Source organism: Hyposmocoma kahamanoa, unplaced genomic scaffold (assembly GCF_003589595.1).
Source record: "Hyposmocoma kahamanoa isolate Upper Pololo Valley unplaced genomic scaffold, ASM358959v1 232, whole genome shotgun sequence".
NCBI lineage: Eukaryota > Metazoa > Arthropoda > Insecta > Lepidoptera > Cosmopterigidae > Hyposmocoma > Hyposmocoma kahamanoa.
This window is the reverse complement of record NW_020653750.1, coordinates 575,698-597,951: the sequence shown is the minus strand read 5'-3', so window position 1 is coordinate 597,951 and position 22,254 is coordinate 575,698. Positions and strand designations below refer to the sequence as shown.

Below are 22,254 nucleotides of genomic sequence, written 5' to 3'. Positions count from 1 at the left end.
CGTATGGGACTTGTTAACTTACGTCTCATTGTGACGGGCGCAGTGGCAGTGGCCCTAAGGCTCAACTCACACTGACGCAGAGTCGAAGCGTCGTGATGCGTCATGTTTTTCGCCTACAGCATATTCATCTCTATTTTCCCATTTTTAAGGTACAAATTTGTGTTATACAAATATGGAATCACGCGTCGACGCGCGACGACCACTGCGCCCGTCATCCTGAGACATAAATTGACAAGTACCATGTGTGAACGCAGTATTGTTCACATTATTGCTTGGCGGCTAAAATAGGTAAGGTGGCAGTACTTCCCTAGACAAACTCTTGGACGAACACGAGGAGCTATGCTGCTACTAAAATTGCAATTACTATTAAAATTATTAGTTATATAGACCCTTTTGGGGTGAATATTATGTTATATTTGTGGGCAATACAGTATCACTTAAAAAGAAAAAATCATTGAAATTCCTGAAATTGTAAGATTTAAAAAATACAAATCGTATAGATTATAACGCGAATGAAACCGCAAATCATTTCGGAGGTCGATTACCCTTAGTATTTTATTCCATTTTTAGCCGGTTCTTATATTTGTAGCCTGCAATATATTTTGTTTATCCGAAGCCCTGTCATATATTATTAACAAGCGTCGCACATGGAGGCGCAACTTACGTGAGGGGAATAACGAATAGTCAATACCATAGACGGTCAATACAATACCAATACACGTACTCTTTTACTCACAAATCATTGGTAGAAGTCTCTATCCAAACCTTCGGTGAACTTATCTAAGGAAAAGTATTGCTAAAATTCAGAAATAGGACAGAAACGGAATCTTAACGAATTACCCGAACTCATTGAAAACAAACATTGAACTTTCAAGTACACATTTCAAGTTGGCAAGTATTTAAAAGGAAGGAACGACGACAATGAATATATCAAAATTTAAAAACTAGCAGTCTACCAAGGCTGACAGTAAACTATGATGCGAACTTTTAGATTTATGAAGTCTACTCTCTCGGTCCATTCCAGCGCATGTGAAATATGATAAATCTTCAGGAACATTTGTCTTAACACCGATGTCGAGTCTTGTTCTTCCAGCGTTAAAAACGTGTATTACAAAAGATCAATGTACGATGAACAGACAGATTACTTCAGTTAATGCGATAGATATTTTATTTTTTGTTCACTCGTTTACGCTTACGTTCAATAGGAGAAGAAATAGAAGCAAAACTCGTGGAAAAACTAAGGCTTGCTGACCGTGATGATACAAAGTCTCTATATTTGAATCTCATAGAAAACGCAAGCGAGAGCAAAATGCTAATGGATCAAGAAGCATTGAGTGTTTTCATTGACTTAGATTTAACGAAAGCACAATATATATACTTAAGGAATTTAACAAACGAACGAGACTGTGTTCTATTCCCACCATTTTATAAAATACAAGAAATCAAACAGACATATTATCCACCACCTACAGCAATAGAAATTACAAATACACATGCAAAAGTACTAAACCTTCAAAATTTATTGGACCACACTGTAGCTAGGATTTTGACCATAGATTCGGTGTATAAGAATGGATTGTGTCATTTAGTTTTATACAGTAAATGGGGATGTGATGGTTCATCTGGTCAAAGTCAGTACAAACAAAAACTTCCAGAGGAGTCTGAACTTGTTTCTGATGCAAATTTGTTTATTACGTCGTTAGTGCCTATTAAATTAGTCAATGAGCTTACTGGCGACATTGTCTGGCAAAATCCAGTGCCTCCGTCAGTCCGTTTTTGTCGGCCCATACCGATAGAATTTTGTAAAGAAACTCCTGACAAAACTAAAGCTGTTGTTGATGAAATAAAGAACCAAATAATTTCCTTGCTTGCATAAAAATGATGGCCATCATTAATTAATAAAGAAGGTGAAGGAGTGAATGTTAAGCACGAACTCTTTCTGACTATGATAGAAGGGAAAGTAGCTCAAGTATTAACAGATACACCATATGGATCCACGTGTACAATCTGTGGAGCTACGGCAAATGAATGATCTGACTAAAGTCACTAGTAGGCCAGAAAATGAAAATGCATATCAATCCGGACTTTCCACATTGCATGCCTGGATTCGTTGTATGGAAATGGTATTACATATCTCATATAATCTTTCTTTTCGGACATGGTCAGACACAAGTGAAGAAAAGAAAAGACAAAAGCAAGAAAAGAAAACCCTAGTCCAAAAACTTTTTCGGGAGGAGCTAGGATTGATCATCGACAAACCACGACAAGGAAGTGGTAATACCAATGACGGTAATACTGCTAGACGATTTTTTCACAACGCAAATTGTTCTTCTGAAATCACCGGAGTGGATGTGAATTTGATCAAAAGGGTGTACATTATTTTACAGGCTCTTTCATCAGGCGTAATGATAAATGCAGAAAAATTTGGCAAATATGCCATGGAAAATGCCAGGATTTATGTAAGTAATTATGAATGGTACTACATGCCTTCTTCAGTACACAAAATTTTGATTCATGGTGAAAGTGTCATTAATCATTTTGGTGTAATTCCTATTGGTCAACTTTCCGAAGATGCACAAGAATCCCGTAATAAGGATTATAAAAAATTTCGCCTACATCATGCCAGGAAGTGCTCTCGATCAGCTAGAAATGAGGATGTATTTCACACTCTTCTCTACACATCAGATCCGTACATTTCCAGTCTTAGAAAAACATATAGCAAAAGTGTGAAGGCACTTGATGAAGATACCCTGGATCTTTTAAAAGTGAAAGAACTCATTTTGGATCCTGAAGTTCAACAAGTATAATAAAACATAATATACACATTGACATACATACATTTCTAAAATTATTTTACTTTTAAATTAGTATTTTGTAACTTTTTTACTATACGTGTTTGTAATCTTATAACTTTTAATTTCTTAATTAAATAGATAAGAGCTTAAACATGATTGTTTTTAAAAAACTAATGTAATAATACATTTTTATTAATAATATAAGTAGCGTTGTCCTTAAGGAAATCAAATAAAAGCTATTTCTGAAATATATTTTTTCATTTTTTTTTTCAAAAATAAACATACTCTTATAAAAGTATAGCATCTGAACTTTAACTAAAGCAGTATTTAATACTCTATGCTTGTGCAAAAATTCAATAGTCTATCTTAACAAATAAGAAAGTTATTGATTTTTGATCTGAAACAGACCTCGATTTTCCATAGTGCGCTGCTTAAAATCGCGCGTGTGTGTAAAGGCAGACGATTAGCGACTGCATCGCGTACGCATCACGTTTGCATCGCTGCTTAAAATCGCGCGTGTGTGTAAAGGCAGACGAATTGCGACTGCATCGCGTGAGCATCGCGTTTGCATTGCTGCTTAAAATCGCGCGTGTGTGTAAAGGTAGACGATTAGCAACTGCATCGCGTATGTATCGCTGCTTAAAATCGCGCGTGTGTGTAAAGGCAGACGATTAGCGACTGCATCGCGTATGCATCGCGTTTGCGTCGCTGCTTAAAATCGCGCGTGTGTGTAAAGGTAGACGATTAGCAACTGCATCGCGTATGTATCGCTGCTTAAAATCACGCGTGTGTGTAAAGGTAGACGATTAGCGACTACATCGTGTATGTATCGCGTTTGTATCACTGCTAAAAGTCGCCGTGTTTAACCGCTCTTAAACCTATATATGGGGTGCATCCACTATGCTTTTCCTAATTTTCTATAACAAAGATGATTGGAAAAATTCTTACTTAACAATAAAGTAGCCCGTTGAACATTACTATATTCTATTATTACTTAAATTCCTGTTCTGTGTTATCATTGGGAGAAACATTTGTATGGCCTACATTTATTTCTCTTCTGAGTTTGGGTGTAATTTGTGATTGTCTCTGTGTGTGTCCATGCCACGCGCGACACAGGGTTTCCCTAGTGCGAGGCTATGTTGAGTGTGTGCGTTATAACAAAAAATTGTTATTATTAACTTGTAACGTATTGGTAGGTCAGTATGTCGTTCATAAAATGGCTGATTTAAATCGCCTCAAATTAAATAAGAAATTAGATTGAATTAACAAATAAACATGCAAGCGAATTTATTTAATGTATTCGGATATCAAACGACGCGTCAGTGGAAGATAATCGAGTAAATTATCGATTATCGACAACAGATTTTCGGCCTTGCTTGTTGGTAATTCCTACATACTACACTATTATTCTACTACCACATAGAGATGGTTATTTCGATGTGGATTTAATGTTTAATCATCTGTTCTTACATCCCTTGTCTCTTATTTCAAAAAGGCAATCCAATGGTTTATCGTCTTCATATATAAATAGAACCGATTTGCTTGTTTTTTTTTAAATTATTGTTATTTTAATTATTCATTTAAACCGTTAAACGTGCCGTGTAAACAATAATTTTGTCCCTAATTGGCATGTCAGAACCCAATGTAACAAGAGTTTGTCCAAATTAGGGTTGACTTCAGTAATCTTAAGACTAACTTTATGAGTGTTTAAGACGTCAAACGAAACAACCCTCAACAATGACAGAGTGCGGACTACAATCAACGAAACACAATGACGTGAAATCTTACAAATTCTAACAAAGTTAAGACTTGTAACCGTTCGGCGTAACTCGATTATAGGTTAATTATTTAAAAAAGGTTTAATTATTTACAAAAACATTTGCAAATTATATATAAATGTTTAGTCGTATATTATGATGATAGCTAATGGCAGTTTCAGTTTCAGTTAATCGTTTGTGTATAATAACATAATTTACAATACTGGTAACTGAGGCTGTCTTCCAATAATACCTACATGAGGTTTTTTTTGCGCATACTAATATGGTCGTGTTATAAATTTTGAACGGTGATTTTTTTCGTAATCTACGAAAAATTTTCGTCTACTTTGGAAAGACACTTTTAACTATTTTATTTAAAATAAATCTGTTTCTTTTATTAACAGTATTGTCTTTGAATAACATAATTTACAGTAGGTACTTGTAATGAAGGTTGTCTTGAAATAATATATGAGGGTTTCTTTTCATACACATCGAGTGATTAAATACAAAATACGGTCGTGTTATAATTTTGAACGTCCATTTTATTAATCGATTTCTAAAAGTCGATTTTTTAAACTTATTCGTCTACTTTAGAAGGATACTTTAAATTCGCTTAAAATAAATCTGTTTTCCTTTACTAACTGTGTTACTTCCGAGCCCGCAAACGCCCGAAGCAACTATCGCTTAAAAATAATGTTACGTTTTTAACCGCTACAAATTGTAACAGGGTCATAAATACCGGTATAGAATCCAGCGGCCGGGGTCCTTACGCCTGAAGAGTCGCTTACAGCGCTTCGAGTGAACGAGCCGTTCACAGGGAACGAACGGAAGAAAGCGCCAACCACATTGCAAGCGCCCAGAGCAATAATCTCTTGAGTCGCGTCCAACGTTCTGCCTCTAGCTGAAATATATCGAGTTATAAACTTTGTTATCTTTGAAAATCGTTCCAATGGATTGCTATAGTTCGACCAATTATTGCTGTAAAACGGAGATAGCGTAAAGTCATTTGAGCTAAAACTGGTTCCGTTAAATCGAAGGCCATGTTTATATAAAGTATAACTGTATTCAAAAAGTGAGAATGAACATGAATTTACAAAAACATTCTTTTGTCTGATTAATATCGTGAGCAGATTCAAACACATCAATGGGTAATAGATCATTTGCAATACCAAAGCGGATAATTTTCCATAATAGCCACGTTCAGCAGACAGTTTTGGAAAATCCTCTTTTTCAAAACCTTTTTTGGCAATTGCAAGAAAATCTAATTCACAGTGGAAATGCTGCTGCCCATCTCCACCAATTTCATCTTTTGTCGTTTTCTTCGACATCCAGTTTCTCCTGTTTGTAACCGAATACTCAAGTAAGTATTACTTACTATAGTAAGTAATACGTAGTCAACAAACTTACCAAACGCTTTAGCGATAGCTACATTGGAAATAATTCCCACAAGAGGAACAACCAACAATCCTGAACCCAAATGTGCAAACATTCCTCCCGCCGTGTAAGTAGTGTTACCTACTGACGTTTGGAACGGGGGTGGCTGCGGTGTTGGTAACCCTGGAGTTATATTACCTGAAATTAAAAGTATAACATAGTTTAGAGAAGCATTTAGATAAAAGTAACGCTTTACAAAGCATACTGACTGTTATACAAGTGCAGTCTATGGGTCTTATATTCGCAGCGGGCGTTTGACTTACGTGTCCAATATAATAACGCGTTCAGAGTACTGACGGGGCTGTCATTGAGTTGTAGTGGATGGGGAATGTTTGCGGAGGCTCAGACAAATGGCATGACCGTTTGCGTAGCGGTACGCATCTGCGCTGGGGCGCCTACGAGCTCTAACAACGTCCAGTGTGTCTTCACAGACCGGTGGAACTCGCCACTCCGTCGAAAATGGATTTAACTCCATACCGCAATTTAATTGAAATAATACAATTATAATAAGTCCAATAGGAGGGGATTAGAGGTTGGTAGAGCGAATTGCTCAGCTAGCTGGTAGCCCCTCCAGGAATTTAATAGAAGATGACCTTTGACATAACTAGACGGTGCACTACTATGCACAGTTTTACAAACTTTTCGGTGGACCACCGTGCACACTTTTAGAACAGCTCTGACAACAACAACAAAGACAACAAGATCCGTCCTGTAGGATGCAAGCGCAGAGTAGAGTGCGCGTCGAGTCCCGGTGCGCGCATATGTACAGAAAGACTCACAATAGCCCAAAGTGCTTTCTATAGTGAACATTATAATAACTTGATACAAAATACTCATGCGAAATCAGAAATCGCATATTTTGGGTCAATGCCATTTAACGAGGAACTTCGGAACTTGTTTTACCAGTGTTGTGTTTGTTGATTCATAAATCATTGTGGTTCAGATAATTGTTACTACACTATATACAATAAATTTTATCTAAAATAAATGTTTTGAATTTCATAAATTGATATACACATATTACCTACCTTTTTTTTTCATATTACCTACCTAACTTAACTGCATAATAGTGGCCGGTCTCTGTTATTGCCTACGCTAACTTTCAAGGCATGTATAACATTGGTAATATTCCTGTGTGTGATCGCCTGATTTGAACTTTTTTTCACTGTTTATAATTAAATAACACCTAAAACCAATGACATAAAAGAACTATACGAAGAAAGAGAAGGAAAGAAGACAAAAAGTAGCTAGAGTAGAGAAAGCGATTCATATAAACAAAATTTTGGACAACGGTTAATATTTTATATTCCGGGCTTCCCAGGGCTATGGGACACAAAGGGAAAATACTTTAAATATTGTACATGGGATATTTTGCTTCATAGAAACATTTTATTTGTAAACATAAATAATACGCATTCTATACCTTACGTCACCCTCAATAACAGGAGCTCTTGAATAGGCTTAAGGTTGATATTTTGCTTTTATTTGTTAATAAATAAACTAGATATATAATACTTTTCATGGTACACAGGTTTTACAGGTCAACACTTGAAAGACACGTCAGAATCGCAATGCTTAAAATACATCATTAACAAATTCAGATATTTGCTTTTTTTATGATACCAAATGACGAGATGAACAAGTCGTGCGCCTGATGGTAAGTGCCACGCCTATTCAAAACAGTTGCAGTGCCGCTCAGAGCTTTAAATCACAAAAATCTGAGGGGCACTGCCACTGCGCCTGTCACCCTGAGACATAAGTTGAAAGTCCCATGTGCCTGTAAAAATAACCAGCAATCGTCTTCAAAACCGTAACGCGGTAATGGTCACATTACTGCTTGGCGGCAGAAATAGGTAATGCGGCAGTACTTCCCTTGACGACTCTTTCTCAAGGAGCTCTACTGCTACTAAAATACATTTACGTTTATAGTGTTGGTAATAACGCAATAAGGGACAATATAAATAGTGCCTCTCCTGGCTTACTTTCGTAACTGGCATTAGGCAAATTTCTCAGAGCAACCGTATTTTCTTTTTAGCACATGACATCTTGAGCTGTAGTTGATGTCAATTTCGTAGTCAGTGGGTTACATTCATATAAAAAAAGTAACATGTACGTGGAGAATGTATGCCTTTGAAAGCTAAGTAAAATCGTATGTCATATGTCGTACTCACTTACAACAAAATTGTCAGATAAGTCAACCAGTGAGGAAAGAGACGATGTTTCATGTTGTGTACGTGCACCTGTACTATATTTAAGGGGAAGTCAAATGACTTTGTAGTAGAATTAACAACACTTTATTCGATACTTCTGGGAAGAAAGGACATAAAGTCAATTTAATTACGGGTATGAGCTATTGATGTAGCTGGGCTAAATTTTTAAGTTCTTTCTACCTTTTTAATCAGATAATTGTTTTACAAATTTAATTGTTTAATAAATTTTACGTAAATATAATTATAAAATTCTTAGGTTTTCACGATTGTTACAAATACATAGTGAAACTATTTTTGTGGTGCGGGCGCGGGTGCGGGCGCGTGTGCGGGCGCGGGTGCGGGCGCGGGTGCGGGCGCGGGTGCGGGCGCGGGTGCGGGCGCGGGTGCGGGCGCGGGTGCGAGTGCGGTTGGGGGGGCCCGCGCGGGTGCATCTAAATGAAATGTACGTAGACGTTCTCACTGCGTTCACAGTGGCAGGCAACGAGTGCCGCGCACGTAGATGTTGGCTCGGTCCGCCCGTACCTTTCACATGTTTCGACGTGTGGATCTATCCGCTCATAGCCGCTTCGGCACTAGGAAAGGGAAGACAACCACCCCCCAACACCCGCGTGCTCGCACCCGCCGCCGCGCCCGCGCCCACACTCTGAATGAGCTCTAAGTGAAAACCTCGTATACGCGTTTTCACATAGTTCGTTATTACTGATTTTTGTTGAAGAAAAACTTGCTTAGATATATTATTAAAGTAATATAGTATCTGAAAGAAATATAATTTAAATAATTAAAATGCTAATCACAAACAGTATTGCGTTTACTACATTTTACATCACACTTTTATCTTCCTCCTGAAAAATTACATAAAAATCACATACGAGGTATAAGTACGAGTTGTTTATATAAGGAAATAGTTAGTCATGTATTATATGTTACATTAGGCATGTGTATTTGTGTTTAAATTGTGTAGGTATCACAATAATTATCCATAAACTTTAATCGAATCTGTTTTTAATTATCATGTTACGCACCCTTGTTACCTCTTCTGTACCCAGCTCTCCGGTTGACTGATAGAGAATGCCTAATGACGTTAAGTCCGCCATTTGTACTATTTTATGTGCAATAAAGTTTTAATAAAAACTAATAATAATAACAATAATAAAACTTTCCACGTAGTCTAAATTCCATTAGCTAAGAAATCTAAACTATTATCTAGCTAGTTAAATATTTTCTCGTTTTTACTTCATCTTCACTGCGGCTACCCTATATAATTCACATAACAAAAAATGCGTTAATAAAAATAAAGTGTGATGTTTATTTGCGTTTTAGGAAGGATTATCGTTATCTGCAAAACGTGAGTTGAGTTTCAGAATATATTTCAAGGGGATTTCCAGTAAATCAAATCAGAAGTTTGGTAATCCTCTGGGAGTAGCGCTTAGTTTCTATTATTGGCTTCATGCCTTTGGGTATTCTTATATTGATATCAAAACAAAGAACCCTTAACAGCTTTTTGTTTGTATTTCCGAAACTTTAGCAATCTGAGGCTTTGTTTTTAATAAGTTATATTGAAATGGCATCGTTAGGAAATTATTGTTGAACTTTGTGTGGCAGTTAATGCCATAACGAATATCAAGTAATATGTGTTTCAGTATGCGGTATAAGTCTATCGGTGTGTATGAGATACTTCCCAATGATAGCTTCCCATTAGAGAAGGCTTTACCTATCTCTACATAAAAATGTAGAGAGTGTTATTGTAGGCCTTCTTTTTATGTAGAGAGAGGCATTATAGGCCTTCTCTAATGGGAAGCTATCATTGGGAAGTATCGCATACACACCGATAGGCTTACATTTATATGTAGAGAGAGGTAGTGTAGTTTTAAAACAAGCACATACATATTGCACACCGGCTTCAACGGTGACACAACTAAAAATATGGCAAACACGTTGTGGAACAAACTGACGGCTATGTTTTCGAATATAATTCGAATATCTCTACCATCCAAAAATTATCGATTCTGGACCATCCAGTCGGATCGAAGACATTTTTCTTTGTGTTTGTTCGATTTTTGTATTATTAATTATAACAAACTTGTAGAATATTATCACAAAAAAAAACATCATTTTAATAAAAACATCGTGATATTTAATAAAATAAATATCCTTCTGATCAGTAATCAAAAGTCTTTAGAGAATTTAATATTACAATATAGTTGTTTTTTTTTTTCGAAAAACGATGAAGATTCAGCATGCGCCTACAACAAAACTAAAAAAAAATATTATTTCTGCCTTGTAATATTGTTGAAGCCGATGTGCGAAATACTGAAAACTGAGAAATGAATTGCACTAGTGAAAAAGTGATAATTTTATCTAATTTATTTTTAAACGCATCTAATAACATCCGATGATCGCGTTAAAACTACTTAACCTATTACTTTATGCGAATTTCTAAAATATTATTTTAGTGGTAAAAGTTATATCTACGCACTTAAGGTGTTATGCCACGTCTTGTTTTTATACAAACACTTTTTCACATTGTTTTCCGTAGAAGGAGGCAACGCTAGCTTTATGTAACCATTATTTTGTACTGAAAAATATTCAGTATATTATAAAATGTTAGAAAGAAAATTAGCAATTAATTACCAGTAAGTATCAAGGGATCTTCTTTGTCCTGATGTACAAAGAACGCGATAATCGAAGCTAGGAGCACTACAACAGCGTTTCTTGCCACTCCAGCTAACCACAGAGTGCGTTGTATTATAACAGCTCTTCTACGCCCCTTTTCGCCTTCTGGATCTTTGATGTGAATGTCTTTTAAGGCCTGAAATTTTAAAGCGAGTAAACTAAATTACAATATAATGTACCCTAAATCATGCAGGTGAAATGTAGTTAACAGTAAATGGTAATATCTAAACCAAATACTGGGAATAATGGTATAATACAAATAATTTGAACACCTAATATACCTACACTTTATTTGCAGCTCATAAGATATTATGAGAATTAATTAAAACACTAGCTGTATCCAGCATACGTTGTAAACAGCCACTGAAAGGAAAACTGTCTGTGTGTGTCTCTTATCTGTGTAAAAGATAGTCTTAATACTAGTCTTAGAGGAAACTCGTACCCAACAATGGAATATAATACTTTCGAGACTTTTGCGGGTATGGACACAACAACTAACGAAAGCTTTAAAGCGCCAACGAATGAATAATACTGGAACGCACTCCGAACAAACTTAGATAGAAATTAAATAGAAATTATAGGTTTTTGTCAAGATATGTAGTATAGAATAGTAAGTATAGGAAGATTATCTGTCTTGTTATAAATAAATCTTTTGTATAATTAGAATATTGTATAATTAGAATGCTTTAATACAACTGTAAAACCATCAACTTGGCTCAAACATTCGTGAAAAAAATATTGAGTAAATAATTTCTTTCCCTAATGCCCCCTAAATGAGAACGATGCGATAAGAGAGATGCTCAAAATGGTGGAATAATAACGAAATAACGAGACATTCGTTGTTTTAAAGCAATTTTCCTACGTCTGTAGCGACAAATTTAGTTACGTAAATACTAATGGAGGCAGCCTTTGTCTGAGCTAGTAAATACGTGTGTAGGTATATATACATATAATAACGTGTTTTGATTTTGACACTAGATAATTCTATCTACGAATAATATGGAGGCGACGTATTAGTGTAACGGAGTAATTCTAATGGAGCACTTTCATATTAAAGGCACTCAAGAGTAAAGTGAGTTACAGAATTTATTTACATAGTGGATAATCGAACGGAAATGTAATTTGGATACAAATGTAACACGTCTCCATAAAATGTATTGTTTTATCTGAATTTTGTAAGAAAACTCGTACACACATAATTTACCTATGTTTTTTTTTTGCTTTTTTTATTTATAAACATAACAGAGTACACACATATTTCTAATAACTACTAAATACATTAAAAATAGTGATATTTAACTTTTTGTTAAATTTGACCAACTTCTGTCTCGATTATTTTCTTCCAATGCAATAAAATCATTATTATAAGAAACTGAGTACATCAGCATTAAAAAAAATTGACAATTTTATTCCTTTTGTGTGAAAAATCATTTTATGAAATTTGACTAACTTCGGCTTGACCGATTTTTTTCGTCGCATACAATGAAATGATCTCTTCATGAAACAGCCGATTAGTACTAAAAAAATTTGATCAATTTTATTCATTTATATGGACAACTCGCGCTTGACCAAAAAATTGATTATGCCAAAATTGTTATCACAGAAAAGACTTAATGGTTCCTAGGACAGTTTAATTGTATCTTCTATGGTTTCGGATTTCCCATACCGTCGCATTTTAAAAAACACTACATAATTAATATCATAAACAACAAATTTTGTTCCATGACTTGATAATTTATCACATTTTACTTTCGTACAAAAATTTTAATATTTATAGAACACCGATAATTCTGTGTTAATTTAAAAATTTATGTTTTGTAAAAAGTCATGGAACAAAAAATATTAGAAGGATATAAGATATTAGTAATATAGTCCTGCAAGGTTGTTGGTATTTTACGAATAAGCATGTAGTTGGAAATATTTAAGGGTGAGACCAGTCGAGCGTAATTTTGTGACTTGCGTTTTTTGAGTTTGACACTGCGCTCGACCGAAATTCGGTTGGAGCGCCAGACGAACGTACTTTATTCTGTTGCTTTTAAGCGTTTATACGGGTGTTTATGTCTTAATAGTGTAATGGATCCATTAAAAATATTAGAAGAAAAGCATTAGAAGACGTTGTTAGAAAAAGAAGCTGCGTATTACATCCACTCAATATGAAACGATTAAAATGTGGGCAGTTTCTTATATTATATACAAGTTTATGTGAACATCCAGATCAATTTGTTAAGTACTACCACATGCCAATAAATATTTTTCAAGAATTATTAACACTAGTAAAACCTTTCATTACTAAGTCAGATACAAATATAAGACAAGCCATCAGTCCAAAGGAAAGAGTAATAATAACAGCCAAGTAAGTTCAATAATTTATATTTTAATCTCCGTATCGAACATTTTCGCAAGAAATATCTTTACTCACGCGCATCCTACACCAAAGTAACCTCTTCCCTCACCCCTACCTCCACCCGCGCCAGCCCATCACACGATGCGACCGAAAGTCAGTCGTCATTACGTCATTAATTTTATATGAAACCGAATGCAGCTCAAACTACGCAACTCAAACTACGTAACTCACAATATTACACTCGTCTGGCCTCACACTTAATACAGGCAAAACATAGAGCCATTTTAAGATATCTACAAACTGTGTACATAGCATTGGCGAACGCTGAACCAGTAACTGGTTGACCACAAGACAGGAAGTTACTAATTTATACCGAAATGTTTAGTGCAAAATCAAGTTCTAGCAAAACGTTGGCAACAAGTTTGTTAACGCTTTAGTTTTTGCATTTGAAGGTTAAAAGAAAATGTCAATTTTAGTACTCTTGACTATAGATATTTGTTTTATTTTTCAGAAACTGATGAACAGGTCGAGTTGGCGTTTCCTTTAGTTGAGGGTACTAAATATGAAGTAATTTTTTTTAAATAGTCAGTTTTTAACCGGCTTCAAAAAAAGTTCTCAAGATGACTGTATGTTTTTTGTATCTACCTATGTTATGCGATAACTACGGCTTTGTTAAACGATTTCGATAATTATTTTTTTGTTGGAAAGAGGGTACCTCAGTGGTGGTCCTATTTAAATTTGAAGAAAGTATTATATATCTAAGGGTAACAAACTAGGGGATGAATGACTTTTGAGGTCGGTATAAAATGTATGCCTGTAATTTACAAAAGAAACGTCGGGCACCCAGTTGCAAAGTGGATCGACGATATGGTACGCGTCGCGGGGCGTCGATGTACGCGGCTAGCACAGAACCGTGGTGGATGGTACAAACTTCGGGAGGCCTATACCCAGCAGTAGGTGAAATCAGGGTATGGATGATGATGACGATGATCTAAATCACACTAAAGGAGGCGGTCCCGAGTTCGATTTCCGTTACGCTGTTTACATTTCCGTTATTCCTTACTTTTAGATCAGGTGGGTAATTCAGGTTCCGATTGTCTGACATATCATATTGTTTTCATAATATAATTTTATTGTAGCAGATATAAGGCGTTATTAAACAGATAGCTCTCAGTTTGTCATCATCATGATGAGCCAACATCAACCCACTACTGGGTGTAGCCCTCTTCTTTTTTGCGCCAAGTTTTACTTTCTGGACTGTTTTGGTCCACCGTCGGTCCGTCCCGCCCATCTCCACCTTAACTTCGTGATGCGGTTACCTATGTCACCGAACTTTGATGTTCGTCGAATTCTACATCTGATACCCGATCCACGAGAGAAATACCCAGCATATGGCACTCCATTACTCTTTGTGCCACCTTAATTTTGTGCATATTTTGCTTAGTGAACGTTCAATTAAATTTGTACTTAGATACAATAAAAGTGCTATTTTATTTCATAAACTAATTCGCACCCGTGGTGCAGCAAGGTCACATCTGCAAAATTAAAACTTTTCAGAACAGAAACGAAATTAGTCGATAAATTATTATGCTTAAGAAAATTATACATAATTATTGTCATGTAATTCGTATTATTTTTTTTACGTGATGAAAGCATTCTTGAAGTATGATCACATGTGTCTTTGTTATTTATGTTCATATTTTGTTATTTACCAGAGGAATATTGTCACTTCTCTCTGATACTAATGTTGCAGGAAATAAATAAAAGTTAATTAACTGCCTCCGTGACAGGCTGGTTACCATGCTGGTCTGCCACGCAGAGGTACGGGTTCTATTCCCGGGTCGGGAGAAATATTTTTGTGACCTACATTTATTTCTCTCGTGAGTTTGGGTGTAATTTGTGGTGTTCTATTTGTATATCCTTAGTGCGTGACTATGTGACTTATTTATATATTTATTTATTTACCCAATAATAGTAGAGAAATAATCAATTTACTGCTCTCTGATACTAATATTACATGAAAGAAATGAAATGTACTCACCTTCATACCGATAAGTGTTATGCAGCACACTAAACTCAGAAGCGTGTCTTGTAATCGAGTTTCTAATATGTGCTTGAAGACACCTTCCCAAGTTCCCAAAAAGGATTCCGCACTAAACTTAAGTCCGAGAAGACCTTTGATTTGGGAGGACGCAATGGTGATAGCTGCAGCCGATGTAAAGCCTGATACTACAGGAAGGGATACGAACTCAACAAGGAAACCTGCAAATGAAATGTAGAACCATAAGAAATTAAAATATTTTTCCGGACCTCAATCGCATATATTTGTCCCTTTCACGTCGGTTCTGGTCACGGTAGATCATGGGGCCTGTAAAGGGCCCGAAAGGCGGTTTGTTTGAAAATACAAATGTGCGCGATTTAGATTCGAAAAATATTTTAATTTCCTATATGTAACAATCGCGAAAACTTAATAATTCGATATATAGAACCATTTTACAACAACGCAATACAACAACGCCTTCAGGACGCTGTTGGGGCTGTTACGTTTCTGCAGTGCCTCAGCCATGTTCACTGACGCGCGCGTAGATAGTTTTACGGCTGTTGTACGTAAAAAGTCGGCGTCGCTACTGAAGAGAATACGTGACAGTCCCAATAGCCTCCTGAAGACAGTTGCTGACAGGAATGAGTGCCCAATTATGCGGCACTTAATGCATAATACAAAGTCCCTGGTAAAATATAAGTACTAATATAGTTTTAAGTCTGTACCTACTAACATTTGATTGGATCTCTGTTGTCAGTGTGTAGTATTATTTATTATACATAGAAATATCAGGATTTTCTAACAGAAATTTATAAAAGATCTGCAAAACCAACCGGTATTGATCTCTAGCTACATTACTTGGAAACGTAGATAAATACAAGAATGAATTATTTCAGATTCAAATTCAGATAAATACTAAAATTTTGCACCGCACAAAAGGAGAAGAACTTTCTCGATCAGTTGGTTCATAATCAAGTAACGAACAAGAAAACAAAGTAGACCAAAGATACAATGATATTTGTAGAACATAAATTAAACAAACATACAAGTTATATAATATGTTTCACAACAGTATCTCGTACAGGAATGTACATATTGTAGAAATACGATTGTTAAAATTGTTGTTACTCGGATTGAATATCCTACAAATGCGTACAGCAATCATATACAAAGGGCAATTTAGTATACAATACATTTATAACAATACTCAGTTATAGTTTATAGTATCTGTAGCCATAAGCATAACATTCGTAAACCTTTATTATACAGTCACATTAGATTTTGTTAATTATTATGTAGTAGGAAATATCCATACCGAGTTCCTAGGTTTTCGCGATTATTACCCATTGGTAAAAAACTTCTTTTTTGCAGATGTAAATCGCGTTGTTTTTCAATCAAACCAACGCTTCCAGCACATTACGGATACGGCTGACATGATCACATGGACCAAATAATTTCATTTCTAAGTCATTATGCATATGAAAGGTACACAAATTATGTGTGTAACAAATGACGAGCGCGACTATGTTTCTCTGCAAATACGTTCAAAATTTGTCTCTATAGAGAAGAATTATTCGTATCACCTTGAGACAGACTTGTCCACTAAATTTTTGTTGACGAAAAATGTTATGAAAAATCCTTACCCAACTGAACGGTGCCAGCGACCAATTGCACGATGCCACCGATGAAACAGAGCAACACTGCAAAATCGGGGTTCGTCCCGTTTGTGTATGTGAATGTCATTAGAGAGAGTAACGCGGTTGGTCCAATGTTGATTTGGGGACATGTTCCCATTACACCGTACACAAACCCTCCAATGAAAGATGCGTAGAGGCCATACTGTTAATAATAAAAACAAAATTACGCTTCCGATCTAATAAATACAATAAGCAAGGAGCTGAGTTTTATCATGGACCTATAACTCAAGAGGACTGCTGATCTTTCCGAATTGAATTCCATCTTATTTCTAGATGGCGCTAATCAATAACCTGGAAGTAGTTCATATTATGTGAATAGAAGTGGATATCAATTATTTCCTCATAAGAAGTTAGTTTTTTCCTTGTAATATTCAAATTCATGAGGTAAAATTATTTAAACTTCAACAAATATGCGTATCAATAGATGGCATAGTGTGTTACAAACTAATATAGAAATTACTTAAAATATTTAATTAATAAGAAACCAATTTTGAGCAAGGATATTGGTACGGAAACGCTTAAAGCGAGAATTGAAAGCATTAAATGTTACAGTTATCGCCGCTTCAACTTGCTGTCTACAAATACTGTAAGTTAATTATTTTCCCATATTATTGTTCCGAACCAATGTCCATATTTCATATACCAATGGCAAAAACAAACTAAAAGTTTCACCATTTTTAAAACAGAGACTGTATTCGCACTTTCCATCAGGCGCGGTGCAGTCATTTTGCCGAGTCACAATAATAAAAAAAAAATAAAAAAAAAAACCATGAATAATCTACCACATACCTATCGAATAGTCATGTTTCACGCATTATTCAACTGCGGAGTTTTCTCATTATTTTTAACACTTTTACGTTAAAAGGTTTAAAAATTATTCGAATAAGTTAACTAATACGAAAATCTTCTGCTCTCACTATTATGTTAATAGTATGTACGCACGGTTTATATTGTGAACCTATCCTAAATTAAAATGACGAAAATCCAAATGTTAAATTTTGGGGACACCGACAAAATAAATAAAAAAATCACGGAATGTTCATATCAAACTGTTATTATGTTTATTATCAATCTAATGGCGTGTACATACGTCTTGTGCCACGTATGTATTTTATTTTTAACCAACTTGAAAAAAGGAGAGGTTCTCAATTCAACTGTTTTTTTGTATGTATGTGACGCGATAACTCCGGCGGCATTTGTGAACTGATTTTGACGATTCTATTTGTGTTGAGAAGAGGGTACCTCAGTAGTGGTCCCATTTAAATTTGAAGAAATATTCCACCTCTAAGGGTGGCAACTAGGAGACTACTAGAACAGGGGAAACTAGGGAATTCGGTTTCGCGCACTTTCCAGTAACCGATTTCAATAAAACTTGGGAAATAGATGTAATTCCACGAACTTTTGAGGTCGGTTTTTTAGTACTCTGTATTGAGATTATTTTTATTCTATTTCCCAAAACTTACTTTTCTAATTCCGTTACTTTTTTATTGGTGGTACGATGTGTACGATGTACGATGTGTGTGTACGACACGTCGAAAATATAGTCGACCAACTCATCCCGTCGAGAAAAAGTTTGGCAATAACTAATAGAATGTTACTTGAACTATTTTAATTTCTTGTGAATATTCTTGTTATTTTGAGCTGCGTTGTATTATTTTCGGTTAAATTATGTATTTTTTTAATTTTGTCCAGTGTGTACTAATATTCAGGTATGTTTATTTATGTTCTATAGAAATTAAACTGAATATTAACAACTCGACACGCCTATTCAACATTATTCGAGGGGCGAACTCTATTAATGTATTATTTGTTGAGTTGATTTTAGTTAATACGATTATATAATAGTACTTCAGGTTTCTCACAGCTGGTGCGACTGCAAAACAGCCGTTAAAAACCAAAAACAAAGATCTGCAACAAGTATATAGAAAAGTTGCTAAGTTCTACTGGTTCGTTCGGTAGCTGAGTTGGAAGAGCGTCAGCCACGGTATGGTGAAGGCGCTGGTTCGAATCCAGCCAGATCGAATAAGCTTTTCTGTCTTCGGTCTTTGTATTAATATTAAATAAACTAGTGGAGTAGCAAAACATCGTGTTATGCAACAAAACCTAATAATATTATGATAATACTTATTAAAATATGTGATACTACAGTCGATACAATTATATTTTCGATCGATCGTGTCCTATCACTGGTTCATAAAGTCTCACATATGTCATTCAAGCAACATTCGCCCGTTGATTAACCTATATTACCTCATTCATACTACACAAAATCAATTTGTAGACGTAAAACAATATATCCACATAGGAATCGTGAATATAAAGCACGGAAACTGAAAATATTATTCTCAAATTAATGCATATTGTCACAATGTCTTTGATGTTATTCTATGCCATCAGCAATATTCGTGGTAATACATAACGATATGATTAATTCAAGTGTTACACGTGTTGTACGTGGGTTACGCGGTTCGTAATATATAACAACATATTAAATATTTTTAGTCGATATAACGTTCAACAGATATAATTAATTTATGGTATACAGACATTTGACATATTCTTGCATGATATAAAGGTCACTGGGTATAATAGACGATTGATATAACAACTTTCAATACCGATGGCATAATGTTCATTTTATATAAAAACTTCAAATAGAACATTCACTGATTATAATGTATATTATTAATATAATTCCTGTGGTGTTTAGGTGCAATGGTGAATGAACCGAATTTGTTTGCATTTCCTAGTTGGTTCGACCTCCTCCTGTGGGTTTAGGTTAGGTTAGTATATGACAAAGCTGCACGAGTCGAGCGAGCGCAGAGAACGTGCCGCGGCAGCGGCCGTAGATTGCCAGAACCGAATTTGTTTGCATTTGCTAGGTGGTACGACCTCTTCACGATCTCTTCCTGTAGGTTTAGGTTAGGTTGGTATATAACAAAGTGCCAGAACCAAATTTGTTTGCATTTGCTAGTTGGTTCGACCTCCTCCCGTGGGTTTAGGTTAGGCTAGTATATGATAAAGCTGCACGAGCCGAGCGAGCGCAGAGAACGTGCCGCGGCAGCGGCCGTAGATTGTCAGAACTGAATTAGTTTGCATTTACTAGTTGATTCGACCTCGTCCTGTGGGTTTAGGTTAGATTGTAGGTACATTTAATGAAATAAAAAAAATCTTATTAACATTACTTAGTAACATAGGTACAGTAGTAATACAAAGTAAATATAGGGCGCTTAAACTATGCGTAAAATGAAATATTGTGTTGTATTATTGAATACATTATACTGGTAGTACTTATACCATTTGTTCATTATGTCACTTAGTCATTATACCTAATGTTTGTTATACTGCTTTATTATACACATTGAAATGATGCCTTTTGTTGATATACAGTGAGTGATTATTGAATGAAATTATATCAAATGTTGTTATACAAAGTGAAAATAGATTATTTATTGTTATATCTTCCATAACATACCCGTTGTACGTACCCACTTTTTATATGGATATAATTGTTTCTAAAAAAAACAATAAATTTAAAAAGTACAATAACGAATGAACTAAATACATAAATATTATTGACAAGAAAGACCTTAATGAGTTTCATTAATTAACGTTCGCTGCAAGTAAAAAAATATGAATGAAATGAATATGATATGAACAAAAAAAGTATGAGTTCATCAGTACAATTTCGAAGTAAATTCTTTCAGCGTTTGTAAATATTTTTATTTAAATAACAACTCGTCTTCAACTGGCGCCGTTTTTGCAAAACAAAGTGCTAATTGCTCCTTGTACAAGTGACCTTTTCCTCGTATATTAAGTTACCTGTTACTCTTCTATTTGTCTCCTTTCGATTTATTTGTCTTATACTTTATTTTTACTCATTGTTGTTACAATTAAACACAGAATAACAAACTAGTGGAAATGATATCAAAACCGGTGCCGCCATACGCACACACTTGAGGACTAATCTTACATTACACTGATAATCTTAATTGGACATAATCAACGTCCTTTTGAAAAAAAATGAAACTTATTTGAATCCAATAAGGTTTACTACTACCATGGACTTATAACTCAAAAGGAATGCTAATTTCGTCGTAAATTCAGGTCGTAATTGTCAAAAAGGTTCAAAATTACGTCTTATATCTAGACGGCGCTGTCAAGGCGCGACAGATCAATAGCCTAGTATAATAGTTAGTATAATAGTTAATTATCACGTAAATGGCCGTGGATTGCAATTAATTCCTCTTTAATACGAAATATAAGAAGTGAATTTTTAATTTATTAATTTTATACAAATATTGACCATGAACTAAAATTATTTTCTGAACTTAGACAAATACCTATACGTGTCAATCTTAGAGGATGGAAAAAAATAAAGGACGTGTCAATAGATGAGTGTCAAAGCTTCTTAGATTGTGTGTTACAAATTAATTTATAAATTAATGCTTGCTAGTGTGGGTAGGTGTCTCTAATCCTAAACAATTTAAAAGAAAAGCCGACGGTATCCATGAAAAATCTGTGCAATAAGCGCCATCTACATTTACCACTAGAAATGAGAGTAACTTTGATAAACTCTTCTTCGTGGTTTGTCAATGTAAAACAAATTAGTTACAAAAATAGCTATTTGGTATACTCATCACAAAATTAAGATTTAAATTCAACTCTATGCCGATTACGATAAGAATGATCCAAAGTACAAAGTGTCAAGCTTGACGTGCACTGTACCAATAGGTACTAAATACCCGACTACTTACCGCGATTAACAGCCTTATTGAATTATTGGTTCATTGGTTACTAATGTCAAAACCACGGAAAAAAAACAACAATGGAAGTGGCCTAAGCGTGCATTACTATCGAAACAGCTGCTGTCGCCAAAACGCACACAAACAAATGATAAACACTACGGAATCTTGATAATGATTGGTCATAGTTTCTAATTTAAAAAGGTGTAACAAATCGAGTTCAGTTTTCGCGATTGCTACACACGGGAAATGAAACAAATAAAATGTTTTATTTGTTCATTTTACATAGCGTAAGTTAGAGGCTGATGTTTCCTTTTAGGCTTGATGGGGCCTGTGTCTAATGAACTGTTTGGCTTAGAAGTTCCGTTACTCAACAATAGATGGCACAATGATTCAGTAGTTCTTATGTAACTGACTTAAAGCTAGGAATCCTATAGCGTGGAACATTATAGGTCTCGATCTATCGGATCGTAGTAGAATATTGGACTTTAATATAAACCATAAATCACTCAAAATATTTTTGGTTTAAAGGTTGTTTATGATATATATATGTATATA

At 35.1% G+C, this 22,254-nt stretch overlaps 1 protein-coding gene across 2 annotated transcripts in view; it reads right to left on the bottom strand.

Moving 5' to 3' along the window:
* LOC113228492 (sodium-independent sulfate anion transporter-like) overlaps positions 1-22,254 on the bottom strand; it is a 51,416-nt gene that overhangs the window by 20,703 nt on the left and 8,459 nt on the right. For both annotated transcript variants that reach the window (XM_026461821.1, XM_026461822.1), the window contains exons 3-7: positions 16,898-17,093; positions 15,255-15,475; positions 10,828-11,005; positions 5,960-6,124; positions 5,292-5,453 (exon numbers count right to left, since the gene is read on the bottom strand). In XM_026461821.1, the coding sequence (XP_026317606.1) occupies positions 5,292-5,453; positions 5,960-6,124; positions 10,828-11,005; positions 15,255-15,475; positions 16,898-17,093 (922 nt within the window). The remainder of the gene's footprint in view (positions 1-5,291; positions 5,454-5,959; positions 6,125-10,827; positions 11,006-15,254; positions 15,476-16,897; positions 17,094-22,254) is intronic.